We start from the raw sequence: 17,805 nt of genomic DNA on the forward strand, positions 1-17,805 counted from the left end.
ATGGTCTTCCTCTCTTAGAGTCTCTTTAACTCCTCCCTCTTTAGGCTGCAGAAGCAGTCATCAGACCGAGGGGCTTTTCCTGGGGATTATGTGAAATGATCTGTGCGTCTGTGGCATTCTTGGGCAAGTGGCTGGAGGAAACACACCGGGCCTGGGATTTGAGTTTTTCTAGCCCTGTCAGCTGCTGTGGCATGACAGATTTACACAGCATTTGCATAAAACCAGCGGCTGTTTTTTCTTTAACAATTTTTCTTAAAAACTCCAGTTCCTATTCTCCAGGGGCACCAGCTTCTTTGTCTAGTCTCCTCCCCTCTCCTAGCCACCCCCCAGACTCTCCAGATTTGGGGCTGGTGTCATCAATCCGATTTATTAAGTCCTCAGTGAGGGGGAGGAAGGGCCACATCTCCCTCTGTAGGTCCTTTGACCATCTTGATGGCTTCTGCTTCTCTCTGTCCCCTCAGTTCTGCCTTGGTTTCCCCAATGAGAAGGGGGATCTTCTGCTGTCCTGTGTGCCCTGAAACTAAAACCCAGGGGGAGGCCAGAAATCCTCAGGAAGTTTTCCAGCTCCCTGCAAGAATAGCCAGGGACAGAGAAATCACAGGATCAGGATGGGCAAGGCAAGCTGGAGCAGGGGGTAGGACAGACCAAGTCCTTTACCGTGGAGGAAGAAACCACACTGTGGAAGGGAAATAAATAGAGGGGTCCAGGGCAGCAGAGCCCAGGCCCCCAGGGCGCAGTGGCCATAGACGCAGCAGGCAAGTGGGAGCCCCCGGCCGCTTCAGCCACTGAGGAAGAGACGCCTGTAGGCCTTGTTCATCTGCTCCAAGAAGATGAAGGTGAGGACGGTGTGGGGACCCAGGCGGGCATAGTACGGTGTGAAGCCCTTCCACAGGCTGAAGAAGCCCTCGTAGCGGACAACCTTGAACAGGACATCCTAGACACAGACAAGCAGGGCGCTGGGGCTGGGACTCTAGGGCCCATCCCCCTTACCCAGCTGCCTTCACACCTTTCCCAGGGGATCTGACACCCCACCCAGGCTCCCAGAATGGCTTCCTCACCAGTCCGTTCTTGTATTCCGGCTTCCCATCAATCATCCGCATGTTCTGGATTCTGAAGGGGAGGCGGCAGGGGCATGAGAGACCGAAAGGACACCTTCTCACCCACCTCCAGGACCAGACTGCACACTCACCGGGTCTTGGCAATATCCACAGGCATGGAGGCAGCGGTGGTGACAAGACCGCTTATCATGCTGGCGCAGAAGTGGCACAAGATGTTGTCAGAGAAGTAGCCTGGGGGAGGTGAGGCGGGGGTGGCAGTCAGCTCAGAGGTGGCTCAGGCCAGGCTGGGAGCTAAGGGCCCAGCTCTGGGTCTCACCTGAGTCCAGCAAGAACTGCTTGGATTGGGAGTAGGAGGCCAGCTGGGCAGCATTGACGACAACGGCCCGAGCCATGGTAGGGACGCAGCCCTGGAGGGAGGGGAGCGGGCAAGAGTCAGAAACCCCCAAAACCGGACTTCACAGCCCCCAAGTCTCCAGCCCCTCCACTCACCCGCCACAGGGTGAGGACGCCCTCTTCCCGGGTGATCCGAATCAGGGCATTAAACACATTTTTGTAGCCACGGCGCTGGTCAGCTGGAAGCCTGATGAGAAGGCAGGAAGAGGTCAAGATCAGGATAGCCCACAGGGCCCCACAGATGCAAAGAAAGGAAGGCCAGGACAGGTAAACGCTCTGCTCTAGATGTGGGATAGAAAAGTGGTCCTTTCATTCTAGATTCCAGGGAATGGGGCTGGGGTGAGGCTCAGACTTGGAACTCACCGGCCATCCGCAGTCATGCGGATAAGAGCCACTTCGGCTGGTGTTCCCACAAAGGCACCAGTGGCACCTGCCGTCATGCCAATCAGAGCCTTCAGCAGAAAGCCAGGAGGAGTACCATCAGCCCCAGTCAAGCGCTCAAACAGCACGGTATAGATGCCAAGGCGGGTAGTGGTGTAGGTGGCCTGGCGCAGCAGGCCAGCCGACAGCCTGAGGAGCAGAGGGGTCAGCATATCAGGCCAAGATCTGGAGCTACCAACCCACAGCCTACCCTCCATCCTGAGGCCCCAATACCCGGTGTAAATGCCCCTCAGGCCTTCTGCCTTCAGGATACTGGTGAGGGCATGGAAGCTGGTTTTGTACTCTCGAGTCTTGGCCCCTTCCCCACTCAGCTGCATCCGGTTCTTCACCAGGTCCAGGGGCTGGACAAAAACTGTAGCTCCCATCCTGGGGGAAGATAGAGGTGGAGTGAAGGGCCAGGCATTCCAGATCTACCAGTGCCCGCTGGAGCCTGGCAGCAAGAGGTTACAAAGGTCAGGGCCTGCCATGCGATTCAAGAATCAGGATGCTGGTGAGCATGTGTATAAGAGTCTATATGTACACCGAGTGCAACGGGTCTGAAAAGTCTAGTTGTCCAGGCGGGGCCATGCAATGAAAGTGCTCCAAGCAGCTTCATGACAGTCAAGCAGTGACCTGGGGCTGCACGCAGTCCGACACAGGGAGGGGACGAAGGGGCATCCAAGATTTAGGACTCCAGGTAGTCCTCCAGGAGCCATTTAATGGCCTGGAATCCCCTGTAGCCCGGCCAAGCTTAGCAATGCGCTGGGAAACTCAGGTGGCCCGGCGGGGGTTGTGCAACGACCCCGCATGCAGTCCAGAAGGGGCCTTGCATGGGGCCCTAGCAGCCCATTGGGGAACTCGTAATACGCTGGAGATCACGCTGACCCCGTGCCGGCACAGTTCACTGCAACAGACCCAGAGATGAACCGGGCCCGGTTCCTTGCACCCGTCCCTTCCTCCTCTTTTCCCATCCCTGGGGCCTGAGCTTACCCGGCCAGGCCCCCAAACAGGAACTTGATGGACTTAGGGGAGGTACGGGGCTTCCCGTCCATCCCGCCGGCCCCGGCACTCGCCGTCGCCGCCATCGCCACTCAATGGCCCTCGGCTCCGGGTCCCGTGCGCGCGCGGCCCCGCTCGCGCCCAAGGTGACACCGCGCGCGCAACAGGGCGAGGGCGCGCGCACGCCCCTCCGGCTCTCAGGTCCGGCACCCGCTGGAAGCCAGCGCGGGCGCAGGCGCGCAGCGCAAAGGCGGCCGGGAGTAAGGCGGAGCTGAAGGAGGAGCTTGAGGGAAGCGTGCGAGAAGGGGTGTAACTGATTTAGGAAACCAGAGGAAAGGCGCAGTTTTCACCAAATTGGAATCGCGGGAAAATAGAGATGAGTTTGTCTCAAGGTCTCGCGAGATCGAGTGAGTACGGCTCACCAGAGTAGGAGAGCTCTCGCGATAGACACACCAAGCGTTCAGCAGCGAGGGGACGGGGGGAGGTGGTGAGCACTCTCGCGAGATTTGAAGGAGCGGTGGCGGCGGCCAGCGGGAGGAGAGGTTTGTAAACTAGGCGGCTCCAGGTTTCCGGGCACCTTTATTAGGTCGTCTTCTGGGCCACCAGTGCTCCTTCCGTCTCCAGAGGCACTCCCTCCATCGCTGACCTTTTTTTAACCGGCCTTTTAGGACCGAAAGTTCTTCATCTCAAGCATCAAATGCTGAAAGCGGCCTGACTTTCTCTACCGGAAGCCCTTTTCCAGAGGCTGGGAACACGGCCCACCTGGCAGGAAGTCCCACCTCCTTGAGCTCCGCCACCCTTCCCGAAGTTTTTCTGTCACCTGTGTTAGGCTCCGTCCCCTTTCCCCGTTTTATCCCCGTACCAGAAAAGGATACGTTTAGTGCCTCTCACCCAGCTCCACTAAACGGGTTGGATATCTCATTCTTTGAGTCGGGGTTCCTTCCCCGGCGCCTCCATGTAGCTGGGAAGTGGGACCTGGGGGTGGTTGGACCCCTGGGATCCTAAAGGAGGGGCAGGGAGGGCGCAGAACTCCGCTTCTGCTCCTTGCTACCAGGACGAGCGGCCTCCTCAGCCTCTTTCCTCCCGCTGCCATGCACCCTGCAGCCTTCCCGCTTCCTGTGGTTGTGGCCGCTGTGCTGTGGGGAGCGGCCCCCATCCGGGGGCTCATTCGAGCGGTGAGTCCGAGGGACGGAGGAGGCAAGGGCGCTGAAGGGAAGGGTTGCAGGCTGAAGGGGAACATTGCCTTTTTTGTCCGCAGACCTCGGACCACAATGCCAGCATGGACTTTGCAGACCTCCCAGCTCTGTTTGGGGCTACCTTGAGCCAAGAGGGACTCCAGGTGATTTTCTTTCTTTCTTTTCTTTCTTCCTCTCCTTCCCCCCCTTTCCTTCCTTTTCTGTCTTTTTTCTTTTTTTTTTAAATATTTAGCAAGATCTTCCATCCTGGGCTGGGGTTGGGGAGGTTTGTCCTGGGTGAAACTGGAGGTAGGAAAATCAAGTTAGGAACTGAGCACGTATAGTGTAGAATCCAGAATCCAGAGGGAGAAGACAAAGTGTCCACCCCTGGAACTCCGAGGTTATCAGGGAGACTGAAAGTGGACAGAGACGGAAGGTAGGATCAACGGTCCTTATCAAGAGGGTCTCAGAAGCTATTGCTTGTATGACCTTGGGCAAGTTAATTTCTCTTTGAGCCTTAGTTTGTTTTACTGTAAAATGGGATATTTTAAGTTTTCCTAGGGTTATTGTGAAGATTAAATTAAATACGCAATTTTTGTAGTACTTCATCCCAAACACTGCCACATAGCAAGAACTCAGTTGGGCCGTAGTAGCAGTGGAGTTGTTTGTGAGATGGGTAATTAGAAAATTGAAGAGGCCGGGCGCGGTGACTCACATCTGTAATCCCAGTTCAAGACCAGCCTGGCTAACATGGTGAAACCCTATCTCTACTAAAATTACAAAAATTAGCTGTGCATGATGGTGCATGACTGTAGTCCCAACTACTTGGGAGACTGAGGCAGGAGAATCAACTGAACCCGGGAGGTGGAGGTTGCAGTGAGTCGAGATCGCACCACTGCACTCCAGCCTGGGTGGCAGAACGAGACTCCATCTCAAAAAAAGAAAAAGAAGGCCGGGCGCGGTGGCTCAAGCCTGTAATCCCAGCACTTTGGGAGGCCGAGGCGGGTGGATCATGAGGTCAGGAGATCGAGACCATCCTGGCTAACACGATGAAACCCCGTCTCTACTAAAAAATACAAAAAACTAGCCGGGCGAGGTGGCGGGCGCCTGTAGTCCCAGCTACTCCGGAGGCTGAGGCAGGAGAATGGCGTAAACCCGGGAAACGGAGCTTGCAGTGAGCTGAGATCCGGCCACTGCACTCCAGCCTGGGTGACAGAGCGAGACTCCGTCTCAAAAAAAAAAAAAAAAGAAAAAGAAAATTGAAGGGAAGGGAGTGTGTTCTGTGTAAGTGTTGGAGAGGAAACTGTGAAACAGAACTTGAGAGTCGGAACATTAGAAGGCAAAGTAATTGCATTAGCTTGCGGTTTAGGGTACAGATTAGCCCATCTGGGACAGCGAGAGGGATGATGGGAGAGTTTGGTGAAGGGATGTTTTATGTCATTACCTTTTCAAGAGGCTAAGAGAAAGTTGTGAGGTTGCGATGCTCAGACCCCAGGAAGGAGAAGGAAGTGAGGATAGAGGATGTGCAGCATGTGGGCTGGTGTGTTTGGTGGCCCTTGTAGAGAGTGAAACCTAGGGAGGAGAAATCTCACTGTTGTTTGCTTCCATCCTTCAGGGGTTCCTTGTGGAGGCTCACCCAGACAATGCCTGCAGCCCCATCGCCCCACCACCCCCAGCCCCGGTCAATGGGTCAGTCTTTATTGCGCTGCTTCGAAGATTCGACTGCAACTTTGACCTCAAGGTTGCTGAATGTGGAGTGGGAGCTGGGCAGCTGAGGGTAAAAAAAGGCACCAGGAATGAAGACAAGTCAGGCCTATGATGGCTCCTTGTCCTCTGCCTTGTCTCCCTAGGTCCTAAATGCCCAGAAGGCTGGATATGGTGCCGCTGTAGTACACAATGTGAATTCCAATGAACTTCTGAACATGGTGTGGAACAGTGGTAAGGCTGGAGGAATCTATACAGCTGGGCTTTCAGTAGGACCCAGAGATGGTGGGAAGGCTGAAGGCTTCAGGAAAAGAAGCCAATCCTTTAGGTGGGTTGGGGCGAAAGTGCCAGATGCCAGGGTTCCCAAAGGATTTGAGTAGAAGGTTGTGAGTCCCCAGAGTAACACCTTGATCCCTGCAGAGGAAATCCAGCAGCAGATCTGGATCCCATCTGTATTTATTGGGGAGAGAAGCTCCGAGTACCTGCGTGCCCTCTTTGTCTACGAAAAGGGGTAGGACATATGCCTCCTTCCCATTCTTCCTTCAGCAAGCAGTTCCATGCCAATCTGGAGCCCAGGCCTCATTACCCGAACCATTAGCCTCCTGTCCTTCCTTCCCTGCCTCTTTAACTTTCTTCCCATTCCCATCCCCACCTATGGGCTTTGTCCAGAGCCAGTTGCTTTGTCCCTGTTTTTCTCCCTTTGCCTTTCTTGTCCTGCTGAGACTGGTCGTCCTTTCCCAGGGCTCGGGTGCTTCTGGTTCCAGACAATACCTTCCCCTTGGGCTATTACCTCATCCCTTTCACAGGGATTGTGGGACTGCTGGTTTTGGCCATGGGAGCAGTAATGGTGAGTAGCTGAGGGAACATGATGGGAAGCACTGAGGCCTATGAGGCCAGACTGGATCTGGAGTTGGGAGATGGGAGTGGCTTGTCCTATATTGTCTAGTTTTATTTCTAAGCCTTGTCCATCCACCCCCTCTTCCACCAGATAGTTCGTTGTATCCAGCACCGGAAACGGCTCCAGCGGAATCGACTTACCAAAGAGCAACTGAAACAGATTCCTACACATGACTATCAGAAGGGTGAGGGGTTAGGGGAGGAGAGGGCTTTTCCCACCGTTTACCTGGTTCTGAAGGACTTTGAGCCCAGAAGATAGGGTATACAAAGATGGCAGTGGCTGGGCACAGTGGCTCACGTAATCCCAAGTGCCTGTAATCCCAGCACTTTGGAAGGCCGAGGTGGGTAGGTCGCTTGAGCCCAGGAGTTTGAGACCAGCCTGGGCAACATGATGAAACAAAAAAATCCCACCACTTTGGGAGGCTGAGGCAAGTGAATCCCTGGACCCCAGGAGTTCCAGGCCAGCCTGGGTAACGTGGTGAGACCCCATCTCTATAAAAAATAACAAAAATTAGCTGAGCATGGTGTTGTGCGCTTGTAGTCCCAGCTACTTGGGAGATTGAGAAAGGAGAATCACTTGAACCAGGAAGGCGGAGGTTGTAGGGGGCTGAGATTGCACCACTGTGCTCCAGCCTGGGTGACAGAGGGAGTCCCTTTCTCAAAAAAATAAAAGTAATAAAGATGGCAGTAAGAAATTTTCAGCTTGAGATGCTGTCTTGTCCTGTTTTTACCCATAAATACAGTGAAGATGGGAGAGATGCAAAGCAAAGATGATTAAGTGAAATAATTGTGGCAAACAATAGAGGGACAGACTTTGCTTATGGGGGATGTGGAGAGAGCAGAAAAATGGGAGGAATGGGGAGAATTCAGTTAGAGAAGGAAGAAAGTGGTACTGTGGGGCTGGGGCTTTAGGCCCTGGGGCTTCCAGTGCCCGTATAAGGTTATGGCAGAAGCCCTGCCCATTTCCGTCCCTTCCACTCCCTATCTCCACCCTCACACCTCCCCAAAAACCACTTCCCTTCTTACCTCTACTTCTCTTTGCTTGTCCCTTTTAGCCCTAAACTCTTCCATGTTCTGCCCTGACCTTATCCTGCCTACCTGTCTTAGCTCTTCCACTGGCTTTGTAGGTGAGGGAAAATTTTCGCAAGGCTTTAAAAGCCTTAGCCCTGGGTCATGGTGGCTCAGTGAAGGACTAGATGATTTTCTTTCTGTCCCAGGAGACCAGTATGATGTCTGTGCCATCTGCCTGGATGAATATGAGGATGGAGACAAGCTGCGGGTACTCCCCTGTGCTCATGGTGAGGCCCTCACTGCCTGCCCATGTCCCTCTGCCACTGGCAGCCACCAGGTGCTTCACCTTGTTCCTCTCTGCAGCCTACCACAGCCGCTGCGTGGACCCCTGGCTCACTCAGACCCGGAAGACCTGCCCCATTTGCAAGCAGCCTGTTCATCGTGGTCCTGGGGACGAAGAGCAAGAGGAAGACGCTCAGGGGCAAGAGGAGGGTGATGAAGAAGGGGAGCCAAGGGACCACCCTGCTTCAGAAAGGACCCCACTTTTGGGTTCTAGCCCCACTCTTCCCACCTCATTTGGTTCCCTAGCCCCAGCTCCCCTTGTTTTTCCTGGGCCTTCAACAGATCCCCCACCCTCTCCTCCCTCTTCCCCTGTTATCCTGGTCTAATAACCCTCTACAGGTACACTTCTGGTGACCTATTTGCACAGACCGTCTTCTTCCCTCCAGTCTTCTAAGTTGAGGGATAGGGGACATTCCATCCTAAGCTGCTCCCTTACCCACACCTATCCTTTTGAGGGGCATTGGGGTGGGGCTGGGGCAAGCAAAGGGACTGGGTCTTCACTTCTTGGGCTAATAAAATTTTTTGTGGACTAAGGAAGGGTGAGATCATTTTTAGGTGAACTTAACCCTTTGGGGGAATCACCCCTGTAGCCATAAGGAGCAAGAGAATGCTGAGACACTAACCTATAGTCATGGGGACAGCCCCAGCAGGCATTTGCTATGACTCAGGGGGAGCCCCACCCACAAGGATGACTCAACTAGCCCTGCCTTGCCTGCAGGCCTGCACCCATTCTCTGGTCCAGATGGCTTTATTCCATTATCCACCAATTTAACCAGCACACTGAGGACTTAGGCCTGGAAATGCCACTGTGGAGGGGCAGGGCCACCTGGCCAGAAGCTCAAATTCCTGCACCTTGTAGTGGCTCAACCTTCCTGCTCCCAAGCCATGATAAAGGAGGCAAGTCACAGTGCCTGTCCCCCATTCTGACACCCAAGCTCAAATCACACAGCACCTTGTTAGAATCTTTTTTATTCAGAAAAAAAAAAAAAACAAAAACCCAAAAAAACAAAAAAGTTTTCCAACCACACACAGGAGGGGTATGGGTAGGGGGAGGTGTCTGTCCATCCAGCCCTGGTCCCCAGCCCATGTGGTTTTGGCAGCAATAAGGGGTATGGGGTAATGGCCCAAAAAATAAAATGGTGTATGTGTGTATGGGGGAGGAAAGGGGTGCAAAGCTGTGGGGAGCGGTGAAGGGGAAGGGACAGACGAGGTCAGTACTGGGAGCGCCGAAGGTGGGAGGCCATTTCATAACATTTCTTGTTGATCAAACCACCGTGGACACCTTCTTTGCCCATCAGCAGGACTAGCGCTGGAGGAGGAGGAAAGAGAAAGGAGGCTAGGACCCAGGTGTCACAATTCCACCCCCTGCCAGCTGTTCAGCAGCTGTCCAGCCCTGGGGGCTGTAACCCAACCTCATCTCTCCCAACCCCCCCCCCCCAGCACACACACACAGGCAGGCTGTCAGTCACCCTGAAACAATAAGGCTTTTCAAAAGAGGAAAATCAAGCTTAAATGCTGGAGAGGAACAGACTAAAAACTTAGGGGTCAAAGGCTCATAGACTGTTGACTCGTGTTCAGGCTAGAAAGGGCTGTGGACGAGCATGCCACCTCCAGGTGCTAACAAAAGAGCTCAAACGATTAACTAAATGATGATTCAAGACCCCAACAATCTACCTATACTCCTAGAAAACAGTTTCTAATCCGAGCTCAAGGCAGGAAGTAACTTAAGAGGTAACGCAGTTCAACAACTTCGAATTACAAGATGAGGAACTGAGACGGAAATGGAGGGACTATCCCATGTTCCATCCAGCATCCAGCAGACAAGGGGCAGAATACTGGTCTGACTCGCTTCATGCTGGGGAATCACACAAGAAAGCACCCGCAAGATTACCAGAAGGCAGTACATAAGAGATCTTGGCGCTAGAGGAAAGGTAAGACTCAGGAACTCACTCTTGTCAGTCTTGGTGACAGTGACATTGAAGGTGGGGGCCCCACCGGTGCTCTTGGTACGAAGATCCATGCTAAACTCCCCATCCTGCAGCAGTGAGTCCCGGATCACCGAACATTTCTGGCCCCCAAGTGTCAGCCCATTGACGTAAAAACTTGACCGGTCTTTGCCAACCAGGACACCCACCTCAGCTGGCTGGAAGAGGAACCAAGCGCCCATCAAGTTAGTCAGTGCACCAAGATTCCCACCTTGTTCTCCAAAGACCCACCCCGCGAAGTTATATACTCAGTACCCATCAATGAACTGTGAGAAACTCTGAGGACTGTGGAACGTTAGTGCAGAAAACGATCATGATTCTCAAACCTAGAATATGGGACCAGGGAGGAAGGGATGACATACTCCTCTAGAGATTTAGATCTCAGTGTTAATGGGGGAAAGTAAACCCAGGAAATAAAGGGAATCAGTGAGAAAAGTGAGGAGTCTTTGGATGCTCAGAACTCTCCTTCAGGAAAAGCAGAAGCGGAGAGGGGAAGGGAGGGGGGCGGGCGAGGCAAGAGAAGCAACTTTGCCCTTATTTGGTCAAAGGTTCTGCAGGAGCTCTTAGGGCCCGGACGCCTGGGTCTCCAAGTAACCTAGTTTAGCTCCAGGTATGTCTGCCCTGACAAGAGGAAGCAGACCCCTGGGGGCTTTCCGGGAAAGTTGGAAAACTTTTGAAGGTGGACGGGGGCTAGACCCGGCAGGCCAGCTCTCGGGTCTAGGTACCCCAGGAACCTTTTCCCCCCCCCCCCCTTCACCCCAAGCCCCCACATCCGGTCCCCTCCCGCCCGGAAACCCCCTTCCCCCCCTTTCGAACTTCCGCTCCCCCTCCCCACTTCCGGGCAGTGTGGACAGGGAGATGCTGGTGGGAGCAGCGGTAGTCAACCCATATTCTTTCGCTTATGCTGTCTCAGAACTTCTCACAAAGTTCCCCTGCTCCAGGCCCCGCCGGATGGCGGGAAGGGAGGGCGAGGGGACTTCCGGGATTGGCCTCGCAGGAATGTTGAGTCCAACGTGCTGAGCTGGGGGGGCGTGTGGTGGCCTCGCCCTCTCTAACGGAGTTGGGAGGGGCCGGGAGTCCACAGAGGGTGGGCAAGGGACCAATACCACGCGCCTGGGGCTCCCTCCCGCACCAGGGGAAACAATGGTAGAGGGGCGCGAGCTGGCGGCCGGACGGGGAGCTGGGGGTTCGAGGGTCCCCGGGTCACCTCTCAATCCCAATCCCCAATTAAAATTGAGGCGCGTCCCCACCCCGCCCTGGGAGAGGCGGAAGTGGGCCGCCGCACCGGGCGCCGCGCCCCTCCCCGCCCTGTGCCCCGGATGTAACGCCCCGTCGCGGAAAACGGGGTAGCGGGCGGGATGGGCGCCGCCGCCTGGGGCATAGGACTTAGCAGCAACCGAGGGACCCGCTCACGTGCAGCCGCCATTCGCGCCGCTTCCAGGGCAAGCACCCAGTCAGGGCCTCTCGCTGCGCGCTCTAGACCGCGCCCGCCCCCACCCAAGTCCCTCCCTCAGGGTCCAAGCCCGACCAGTGCCCCGGACCGCAGGCCTCGCAGTACCGTGATGTTGACGAAGGTTTTCCCGGGGACGGCGGCCCAGACGGAGGGCGAGTCCTTGTAACCCACGATGGCCGCGTCCTGACAGGTCCCGTCCGCCATGAGGTTATCGATGTAGGCGTTCCACCCGGCCATGGCGCTGCTACTGGGGCTGCTCTCGGCGCTGCTGCTGGGGCCGCGGGCTGGGCTCGAGCTGCCTCGGCTGGCGGGCGGGGGGAGGCGGAGAGCTCGAGACACGCGCTGCCGTCCGGACCGCGGCTCTGCTCGCTGTGCAGCAGCCCTCGCACCGCCACTTCCTGCTCCTCCCCCCCGCCCCGCTAGATTTTTATTTGCAAAGGACGGTAGGGGCGGGGCCTACTCCCCATTCCCTCCCTCCCCCACTCGCCAGCCCAGACACCGAACTTTGCAAATGCAATTTTAAAAATCCCTCCCCCTATTGCAAAATTTGCAGAGTTCGATGGAAAGCAATGTAGAAAGATGGGGGGTGGCGGGAGAGAGGTGAAGGGTAGGGTTTGCTCCAATTTGCATTGAATATAAACCAGACTTTGCTATCGGGGCAGGGAGTGAGCCAGAAGGAAGGAAGGGAAGAGAAAGGAGGAAGAATTAGTAAGCCGCAAATTTAGCAAATTAAGGAGAGTTCGGGGAGTCCAGGGTTAAACGGGATGACTCCTCCTTCCCCCACCTCCGCCGAAGGGAAGGACCGGCGGGCGGCGGCGCGTGTGCCCGCGCCTGCGCCTGCGCCAAGGCCGGGAGGGAGAGCGCATGGGGCGGTCCGGGCCGGAGCCGGCTGCACGGGAGCGCGCCCGACTCGACCCATGTGGACCCTCCGGGAAAGGAAGGCGGGCTGGGGACGTGTCTCCCGCCTGGCGGAAAGGGCGGGGGCGAAGCCGTGCACGCCGCCGCCTCACCACCCTTGATTTTACTTATTCAATAGGAAAGCAAAGGGAGTTTGGCCAAATACCCTAGTCGCTCTCATAGCTGAAGGCACCCACCGGGGCCACTTCGGTCCCCAGCGTCTTCCCGGGTAGCGCAGGTTAGGTTCACCAGGGCCCATTCTCAGTCCAGAGGATTGTCCCTTCTCTGGATCGGCTCTAGCCCAGGGCCTTATCCCATATCCCAGCCGCGCCCGCCCCGGGCAGGCAATGTCTGGATCACCGGCCGTGCCCCTTGGCCTGAGTCTGCAGAGGTCACTGAGCGCGGACACCCGCGGGGCTTAACAGGCGGGGCTATTTTTCGAGGCGGAAGAATACTCAAGTTGCAAGAGTGGCAACTTTTTCAAGAAGGGGAAAGTCCCACTTCGGGCCCTTTGGGTTTCTTCTCAGTCAGATGTGCGCTTGCCGCCACCTGGGGAGGGCGGGGCGGCCGGGCGGCGGCCGCGGTGAAGCCGCGTCTTCTCCGACCCGCCGCCGAGGGCTGGGCCGCTTCCGGAGCCTGGGTTAGGGGCGCGAGGTCACGAGCGCGGCCCGGGCGGAAAGGGGCTTGGTTTTCTCTCTCCTCCTCCCGAGTGCGGCGCGCATCCCTGGCGTCCACGCCGAACCCCACAGTCCCCGACGCCCCTCGAGCCCGTGTTCCTCGACAGCCGCGCGGCTGAGTCACTGGCGGGCTCGGGCGGGGCCGCACCCGGGCACGTGGCGGCGCTCCCCGCCCGCCATCTCCTGACCCCTGACCCGCCGCACCCCCACCCCAGGGTGGAAAAATCCCGGGAGGAGCGGCCTGAGATGAGAGGGCGGGGCGAGATGGGAGACGGGACGGGTGGCGGGGCAGGTGGCCTGAGGTGGGGGCTGGGAGGCCGCGCTGGCCGGCGGGGCGGGGAGCAGGGGTGGGGAGAGGGAGGCGGGGGTGAGTCACCGGGCGCGGGCTGCCCCGGCGCCGGCGGGAAGGGCCTCCGAGTCGAGCCCCGTGACCCCAGCCGTTCGGCTGGCATGGCTGCAGAGGAGCTCGGGGCAGACCCCGCACTGGCCCCAGAGCCGGCAAGGTGGAGATCTCTACCGAGAGCAGAGACCCACCTCCCCGCAGTGCTACGGCGGGGCGCCGGAGGAACCCCGGGCGTGCAGAAGCTCACAAAGAGCCACCCGTCCTCGGTCCATTCATTTTTGTTCACTGTTGATTCAACCCCATTCATTGATGGGCTGGGGCCGTGCGCTGAGCGCCCACAGTCGGTGGGGAGAAGGGCTCTGACCAATAGTCCCCACGCCGGGCGACAAGTGCTGTCCCAGCGTTATCAATCGGGCGCCGCGCCAGCCGAGAGGGCCCGTCTAAATTTGTCTCCTGGCCCCTAATTCATCCCCACCCTGGCTGGCCTGGAGAGGGTAGGATGGGGCGGCGCCGATAATGGCCGTTATGAGGACCCTAAGAGGTGAGACCCTCTCGCCTTCTGGCGTGAGGGGGTTCAATTTTAGACGTCAGAGCTTGCCCAGAAGTCCCCTCCCTTCCCCCACTGAGGGCAGAGGCCCGCCCAGCGATCTGAGCATGTGTGGATGTCAATCCTGCAGCCCCTCTTCCAGGCCCCCTCCCCAGCCTTGCAGGGCTCAGGTTACCCCTGGCCTTTCCTAAAGGTCACACATTCCTCTTGACGTTTGCAAAAGGGGAATGTAATCCTGGGGTGGGGGAGACCCCTCATCTGAAGCCCCTCCCCTGCTCCTCCCAAAGGGTGGAATTAAAACAGGGACTGTTACTGGGGGACAGAAAGAAAGTGGGGGATAGTAGTGGACCTTTGGTAAGGGGGCAGGTGCCCAGGGCCAGAGGCTTCTGCTTTAGGCTGTAGTGGGCACTTGGCTGCCAGCCCAGTGTGAAGGGGGGAGGATGGAGAGAGAGAGAGGCGGGGCTGGCTGGGGACCCAGTGGCTCAGGGATAAATGCGCAGCCTGAGAGGGGGTGAGCTGACACTGTCCCAGCTGCCACCTAGACTCGAAGCTCCATCCAAACCTCCAACGAAGACATCCCAGGTCAGGTAAATCTTCCAGCCCCCGGGGTGGACGTAGTAAAGGGTGCGCATGGTGTTGAGTTGGAGGAAGTGGGGGACGTTTCTGCTTTTTTTTCTCCTGGGACTGGAGGTGCTTGAAAAAGCTGGGGGAAGGGGCGGCTGGAGCAAGCAGATGGGACAAACGCTGGGAGCACCCAAGGATCTAGGGAAAGGAGGCTGTGAGGAGGGGCAGTAAGGATGGATAGAGAAGGGCAGCTAGAGTTGGAACCTGGTAGGGAACTGGGGGCCCAAGAGGATTTCGGAGCAGGAAAATGAGAACCAGAAAGGATTTGAAGGCCACCAGCCATGGAGAACAGAGTGCTTGACCAGAGGGTGGAAGGAGAAGGCCTAAGTGCAGCCTTGGGGCAGGTGGGCGCTTGGGGAGTGATGGCATCCTAGGAGCCATAGATGAGAGGCCCCTGGATTCTTAGGACGGGAGGGTGGAATAAGAGCTGTTCTGAGTGGGGGAGGGGGCTGCGCCTGCCTCTTTGGTCTGTGACCTTTTTGTAGGGTATTTTTAGCTCTAGCACCTGCCTTCTTGGAGTGGGGAAGACTCTTAAAGGGCAAGGGATTTCTGGTTCCTTAAGAGATCAACTGTCTACACTCACACCTCCTGTCCTGCAGCCATGGCCATGCAGAAAATCTTTGCCCGGGAAATCCTGGACTCCAGGGGCAACCCCACAGTGGAGGTGGACCTGCACACAGCCAAGGGTAACATGAGGCCCATTGGATAGGCTCGCCCCAGAAGACCCCAACCCTTTGGCCTTTACCCCCCAATTCTGTGCCATATCCTCTCCTTTCTCTCAGGTTCCCTTTCCCAGACTTCTTCCCAAGCCCTCTTCCAAAATGGAACCAGAGCTGGAAGCTGGGAAAAGAGAAGCAGGAGTCTCTCTGCACTGCCTCCTGTCCCTGAGCCCTTTGAGGGTTAGAGGGGACTCCCTGTGAGCTCTTTTTTTTTTTGAGACAGTCTCGCTCTGTCACCCAGGCTGGAGTGCAGTGATGCAATCTCGGCTCACTGCAACCTCCGTCTCCCGGGTTCAAGCGATTCTCCTGCCTCAACCTCCCAAGTAGCTGGGATTACACGCCTGTGCCATCACGCCCAGCTAATTTTTGTATTTTTAGTAGAGACAGTTTCACCATGTTGGCCAGGCTGGTCTTGAACTCTTGACCTCAAGTGATCCACCTGCCTAGGCCTCCCAAAGTGCTGGAATTACAGGCATGAGCCACTTGGCCTAGCCATCCCTGTGATCTTCCAATTCCTCCTGCCCCAGGCCGATTCCGAGCAGCTGTGCCCAGTGGGGCTTCCACAGGTATCTATGAAGCTCTGGAACTAAGAGATGGGGACAAAGGCCGCTACCTGGGGAAAGGTGAGGAGACACCAGTGCAGAAGGAGTCTGTGTGGGTGGCTTTAGGACATGGGTGCACAATGGGTAGAGGACTGGAACCCCCAAAGCTCTTGAGGAGCTGGGGTCCACAGAAAGAGGCCCAATTGATTGAGATCCAAACCTTGTCCTCTGGCCTGTCTAGGAGTCCTGAAGGCTGTGGAGCACATCAACAAGACTCTAGGCCCTGCTCTGCTGCAAAAGGCAAGTGGGGAAGCCGGCTCCCTGCAGTCTCCTCTCCATGCCCCTGCTCCCTCACCCCAGACGCGCCTCTCCCCATTTTCACTTATCCTCCCCTTCTACGTGCCCTGACTTCTGAGAAATCTGACCTCTGCTCTCCCCTCTCAAACCCACCCTTCCAGAAACTAAGTGTTGTGGATCAAGAAAAAGTTGACAAATTTATGATTGAGCTGGATGGGACCGAGAATAAGTGTGAGTGAAGGGCAGCGGTGGGGAAGGGTTGAGGTATGGGAGAGATGGTGAGAGGCCACAGGGGTGAGGCCTGATGGGTTATTTCTGGGTCCCCCATTTTGGGTCACACCGCAGCTGGATGGATTTGTGTTCATTCCACAGGCATTTCCTATGCCTGCCCTCTGCCAGGCCTGGGCTGGGCGGTGGACACAGACATGCAGCTGACACATTCCCCCGGGGTGGGGGCTCCCAGAGCTACTCAGGCGGTGGGAGAGAGATCTGTTAACCAATTCTTCATGCTCAGTGGTTTGGAACTCTGGCGTCTTCTTGGAGTAGCCACCCCAAACCCGGAAGAAGCTCTCATCCTTTCTTCCCGCTTGCCTCCTTCCAGCCAAGTTTGGGGCCAATGCCATCCTGGGCGTGTCCTTGGCCGTGTGTAAGGCGGGAGCAGCTGAGAAGGGGGTCCCCCTGTACCGCCACATCGCAGATCTCGCTGGGAACCCTGACCTCATACTCCCAGTGCCAGTAAGTGCAGCTACCCACCCCCACTAGATCTCGCCGTGACGGAGCCACCCCCACCCAGCCAGGGATGCCCCCATGGAAAACCCACCTTTCAAACCAGCTCCTAAGAAGCAGTTTCCTGAAACTGAATCTCTCCTGCTGTGGTCCAGCCCCTCCCTCTTTCCCACAATCCAAACCTTCCCTGAAGGCTCTATGTGCTTCCTTCCCTGCCATATAACCCAGTTCCTTCCCATTCCAGTCCTAGGCTCAGTAACTCCAGCCTCATGCCAACCCCACACCCTACACCCCACACCCCAAATCATATTGAGAGTTTCTTTGAGGCAAAGATCTTGGCATTTCTTTGTATCTTCTTGAGTCCTTCTTACACCAGTGCCCTCTTAATGAATGGAAACTCTTTGAATTTAATCTCAATAATAATGTTACCATTTCTTGTTACTTACTAGGAAGATTGCATAAGAGCATAGACTCTAGAGATAGATTGCTGGGTTTGAATCCTGGCTCTGCCTGTTATTAGTTGTATGATTTTAGGCAAGTTCTTTAACTGCTGTGTCTCAGTTTCCCCATCTGTAAAATGGGGGGTAATGATACCAATGAATAGAGGTGTTTTGAGAATGAAATGGGCTTATATATGTAAAGTACTTAGTGCCTGGCATGTAGTAAATGCCATATAAAAGTGTTAGCTATGGCCGGGCGCGGTGGCTCACGCCTGTAATCCCAGCACTTTGGGAGGCCGAGGTGGGTGGATCACGAGGTCAGTGGTTCGAGACCAGCCTGACCAACATGGTGAAACCCCATCTCTACTAAAAATACAAAAAATTAGCTGGGCGTGGTGGTGGGCGCCTGTAATTCCAGCTACTCAGGAGGCTGAGGCAGGAGAATTTCTTGAACCCGGGAGGCGGAGGTTGCAGTGAGCCGAGATCGTGCCACTGCACTCCAGCCTGGGCAAAAGAGCAAGACTCCATCTAAAAAAAAAAAAAGCCGGGCGCGGTG

The 17,805-nt window shown here is 56.2% G+C and overlaps 4 protein-coding genes across 22 annotated transcripts in view; 2 read left to right on the top strand and 2 right to left on the bottom strand.

The window, feature by feature from the left end:
* Nucleotides 1-346: 346 nt before the first annotated feature.
* SLC25A11 (solute carrier family 25 member 11) lies at nt 347-3,214 on the bottom strand. 3 transcript variants are annotated; one of them, XM_025361298.1, is made up of 8 exons: nt 2,862-3,214; nt 2,106-2,258; nt 1,815-2,021; nt 1,548-1,638; nt 1,375-1,465; nt 1,190-1,289; nt 1,059-1,110; nt 347-934 (listed from the first exon to the last, which is right to left on the bottom strand). In XM_025361298.1, the coding sequence occupies exons 1-8, from the start codon at nt 2,954-2,956 to the stop codon at nt 779-781; spliced, it is 945 nt and encodes a 314-aa protein (XP_025217083.1). In that variant the 5' UTR covers nt 2,957-3,214; the 3' UTR covers nt 347-778. The 3 variants fall into 3 exon arrangements, with proteins under 3 accessions (XP_025217083.1, XP_025217084.1, XP_025217085.1); XM_025361299.1 differs by having other exon boundaries at nt 348-934; nt 2,895-3,214; XM_025361300.1 differs by lacking the exon at nt 2,106-2,258 and having other exon boundaries at nt 348-934.
* On the top strand, nt 3,054-8,532 carry RNF167 (ring finger protein 167). 12 transcript variants are annotated; one of them, XM_025361289.1, is made up of 11 exons: nt 3,054-3,412; nt 3,539-3,778; nt 3,925-4,045; nt 4,129-4,209; nt 5,661-5,786; nt 5,896-5,983; nt 6,170-6,260; nt 6,491-6,596; nt 6,738-6,831; nt 7,864-7,944; nt 8,021-8,532. In XM_025361289.1, the coding sequence occupies exons 3-11, from the start codon at nt 3,962-3,964 to the stop codon at nt 8,323-8,325; spliced, it is 1,056 nt and encodes a 351-aa protein (XP_025217074.1). In that variant the 5' UTR covers nt 3,054-3,412; nt 3,539-3,778; nt 3,925-3,961; the 3' UTR covers nt 8,326-8,532. The 12 variants fall into 12 exon arrangements, with proteins under 12 accessions (XP_025217074.1, XP_025217080.1, XP_025217075.1 ...); XM_025361295.1 differs by having other exon boundaries at nt 3,975-4,045; XM_025361290.1 differs by having other exon boundaries at nt 3,054-3,277.
* Nucleotides 8,533-8,952: 420 nt separating this feature from the next.
* PFN1 (profilin 1) lies at nt 8,953-12,371 on the bottom strand. Of its 3 annotated transcripts, XM_025361303.1 has the most exons (4): nt 12,222-12,340; nt 11,543-11,835; nt 9,950-10,142; nt 8,956-9,308 (listed from the first exon to the last, which is right to left on the bottom strand). In XM_025361303.1, the coding sequence occupies exons 1-4, from the start codon at nt 12,301-12,303 to the stop codon at nt 9,211-9,213; spliced, it is 666 nt and encodes a 221-aa protein (XP_025217088.1). In that variant the 5' UTR covers nt 12,304-12,340; the 3' UTR covers nt 8,956-9,210. The 3 variants fall into 3 exon arrangements, with proteins under 3 accessions (XP_025217089.1, XP_025217087.1, XP_025217088.1); XM_025361304.1 differs by having other exon boundaries at nt 8,953-10,142; nt 11,894-12,371; XM_025361302.1 differs by having other exon boundaries at nt 8,953-10,142.
* Nucleotides 12,372-13,413: 1,042 nt separating this feature from the next.
* The window catches only part of ENO3 (enolase 3), an 11,751-nt gene continuing 7,359 nt past the window's right edge, over nt 13,414-17,805 (top strand). The window contains exons 1-6 of one of the 4 annotated variants that reach the window (XM_025361281.1): nt 13,414-13,895; nt 15,125-15,211; nt 15,772-15,867; nt 16,028-16,086; nt 16,245-16,314; nt 16,685-16,818. In XM_025361281.1, the coding sequence (XP_025217066.1) occupies nt 13,871-13,895; nt 15,125-15,211; nt 15,772-15,867; nt 16,028-16,086; nt 16,245-16,314; nt 16,685-16,818 (471 nt within the window). In that variant the 5' untranslated portion in view covers nt 13,414-13,870. Of the gene's footprint in view, nt 13,896-14,377; nt 14,526-15,124; nt 15,212-15,771; nt 15,868-16,027; nt 16,087-16,244; nt 16,315-16,684; nt 16,819-17,805 lie in introns of those variants that run through there. The other 3 variants (XM_025361282.1, XM_025361283.1, XM_025361284.1) reach the window with 3 other exon arrangements.

Source organism: Theropithecus gelada, chromosome 16 (genome assembly GCF_003255815.1).
Source record: "Theropithecus gelada isolate Dixy chromosome 16, Tgel_1.0, whole genome shotgun sequence".
In the NCBI taxonomy this organism is placed as follows: domain Eukaryota; kingdom Metazoa; phylum Chordata; class Mammalia; order Primates; family Cercopithecidae; genus Theropithecus; species Theropithecus gelada.